This window comes from Portunus trituberculatus, chromosome 12 (assembly GCF_017591435.1).
Source record: "Portunus trituberculatus isolate SZX2019 chromosome 12, ASM1759143v1, whole genome shotgun sequence".
Taxonomy (NCBI): Eukaryota; Metazoa; Arthropoda; class Malacostraca; order Decapoda; family Portunidae; genus Portunus; species Portunus trituberculatus.
This window is the reverse complement of record NC_059266.1, coordinates 7,697,339-7,699,838: the sequence shown is the minus strand read 5'-3', so window position 1 is coordinate 7,699,838 and position 2,500 is coordinate 7,697,339. Positions and strand designations below refer to the sequence as shown.

General features: G+C 43.0%; 2 protein-coding genes across 2 annotated transcripts in view; one reads left to right on the top strand and one right to left on the bottom strand.

Moving 5' to 3' along the window:
• The window catches only part of LOC123502624 (extensin-like), a 27,815-nt gene extending 27,342 nt beyond the window's left edge, over positions 1 to 473 (bottom strand). The window contains exon 1 of the mRNA XM_045251788.1: positions 392 to 473. Within this exon, the coding sequence (XP_045107723.1) occupies positions 392 to 473 (82 nt within the window). The remainder of the gene's footprint in view (positions 1 to 391) is intronic.
• Positions 447 to 2,500, top strand: part of LOC123502623 (roundabout homolog 2-like) — a 162,048-nt gene continuing 159,994 nt past the window's right edge. The window contains 1 exon segment of the mRNA XM_045251787.1: positions 447 to 865. Coding sequence (XP_045107722.1) covers positions 805 to 865 — 61 coding nt within the window. The 5' untranslated portion in view covers positions 447 to 804.

The following is a 2,500-nucleotide window of genomic DNA, read 5'->3' as shown; positions in this document are numbered from 1 at the left end:
CATTCCTCATTTATCTAATTTCCTCTCATTTCCTGTATTCGCTTATCCTCTTCCTTGATAACCAAAAAAAAAAAAAAAAAAAAAGAATAAATAAACAGGAAACATTAAACGAACGAGACTTGTAGAGGTGGAAAAAAGAAAAGAAAAAGGAAAAAAAAAAGGGAAGAGAAACAAAAGACATGAGACTTGCGCGCATTCCTCTCTCAGCATCCCGCCAAATGTTCGTGTCCCTTTTCGTAGACGGCGATTCACACTAATATTGATGACGATGCGTAGGGCAATAAAATATCAAGCTGGCAACTGATCCTCGGGTCAATATAGTAACCCCTCCATCCCTCTCACTCCCTCTCTTCCTCTCCTTCCATCCCTCTCCCTCTTCCCTCCTTCCCACTCTCCCTGGGTTCCCGCGCCACCGCCTCTCCCAGTCTCCCCGCCTCTTCAGTGTTCCTTGAGCCGCGAGAGTGGGAGGACATACGTGCGTTGCTCTCGGGATAGTTGAGTGGAAACTTGTGTATTGCAGACGGCTAAACTTGTGTTGCGGTGGCAGTGTTGCAGGATGACCTTACCGAGTGTTGCGGAGTGTTGCAAGATGTGAAGCAGGTGTAGAATGAGCTTTGGTTGAGATAATATTGATTCCCGTCTCTCTCTCCCTCCCTTAGCGAATGAGAGGAGGGTAGAGAGAGAGAGAGAGAGAGAGAGAGAGAGAGGTGGTGTGTTGGGGTGTGTTGATGTGCGTGTGGCGGGGATACAAGGCGTGGGTGTAGGATTATGTGCCAGAGCTCCAGTGCCATTTAAAACAGCAAGATGGGATTTAAACATCAGCTGATCATCTTCTTCTTGGTGTTGTCTGCCTCCAGAGCTTATGGTAAGGCTAATTCCTCCTTCTTCTTTCTCTATGTTAAGACGGGGAAAGAGTGGCCAAGAGGAAGAGGAAGGGTAGAAGGGAAGAATGACAGATAGATAAGAGGAAGAGAAGAGTAGAAGGGAAAGGTAAGAATAGAATTAGAAAGGGAAGGAAAAAGATGAGGTAGGGTGAGAGAGGAGTAGAAAAGGGAAAAAGATAGCTGAGAAAGAATAGAGAAGAGGGGAAAAGATGGAAAAGAATAGAAATGAAGGAAAATGAGAGCTAAGAGAAGGTAGAAAAGAGGAAAAAGTAAATAGAGAAGAGAAGAAAAACAGCTAAGAAAGAGTGGAAGAGAGGGAAAAGATAGCTAGAGGTAACAGAAGGAATAGAAAAGGTAGGAAAAAGATAGCTAAGAGTAGGAAAGAGGAAAAAGACACTAAAGGTTGCGGAAAGTAAAAAAGAGGAAAAAAGTAGCTACGAATTAGGGAAAGAGTAGAAGGAAAGAAAAATAGATATAAGGGTAGGAAATAGGGGAAAATAAAAGGCCCCACTTACATGCCAGTTCCCGTGCAGGTCTGAGAGAGAAAGGAATGATTGTGTGGAAATTAGATAAAAAAAAAAAAAGGTTAGGTTTGTTTGAGGTGTCAATTTATATCACCACCACCACCACCACCACCACCACGATCATCATCATCATCATCATCACCACCACCACCACCACCACCACCAACACCGCCAACAACAATAACAACGAAAACAACAACAATAATACCAATAATATACCAGACACCACCACCACCACCAGACACCACCACCACCACCACCAACAACAACAACAACAAAACATCATCACCACCACTGCTACTATCATCATCATCATCATTATCAACAGCAACCACAATAACAATAACAATAACAACTAACACAGCCATACAATGCTTTTACGTGTGTGTGTGTGTGTGTGTGTGTGTGTGTGTGTGTGTGTGTGTGTGTTTAGCTAATTATATTTATCTCAATTCCTTGACATTTATTCATTTAAACTTTTCATCTCGTCTTTTCATCTCTCTCTCTCTCTCTCTCTCTCTCTCTCTCTCTCTCTCTCTCTCGAAAGTGTAACATGCCACCGGTCAGAGAGAGAGAGAGAGAGGTGTCAGAGGCAACAAAAAAACATGAAGAACACGATATGGCAACACGTCGGTCAGTCTGAAGGAGAGAGAGAGAGAGAGAGAGAGGTAAGGGCGACATGGCTGCTCTCCCTCTCTCCCTCCCTCTGTTTTTCCTCCATCCTCACCCTCCTCTGTCTCTCTCTTCTCTCTCTCTCTCTCTCTCTCTCTCTCTCTCTCTCTCTCTCTCTCTCTCTCTCTCTCTCTGTGTGTGTGTGTGTGTGTTTATTATCATTTGTATTTTCCTCAATGAGAGAGAGAGAGAGAGAGAGAGAGAGAGAGAGAGAGAGAGAGAGACTAATATTTAACTCTACTCAAACTTTTATTATTATTATTATTATTATTATTATTATTATTATTATTATTATTATTGATATTTGTACGATATCGTCCTCCTCTCCTCCTCCTCCTCCTCCTCCTCCTCCTCGGAGCCTTCTCCTGTACTGTCCTCTGTCCTGTCTCTCTTATCTGTAGCCAGTTAGAAATAGTTACC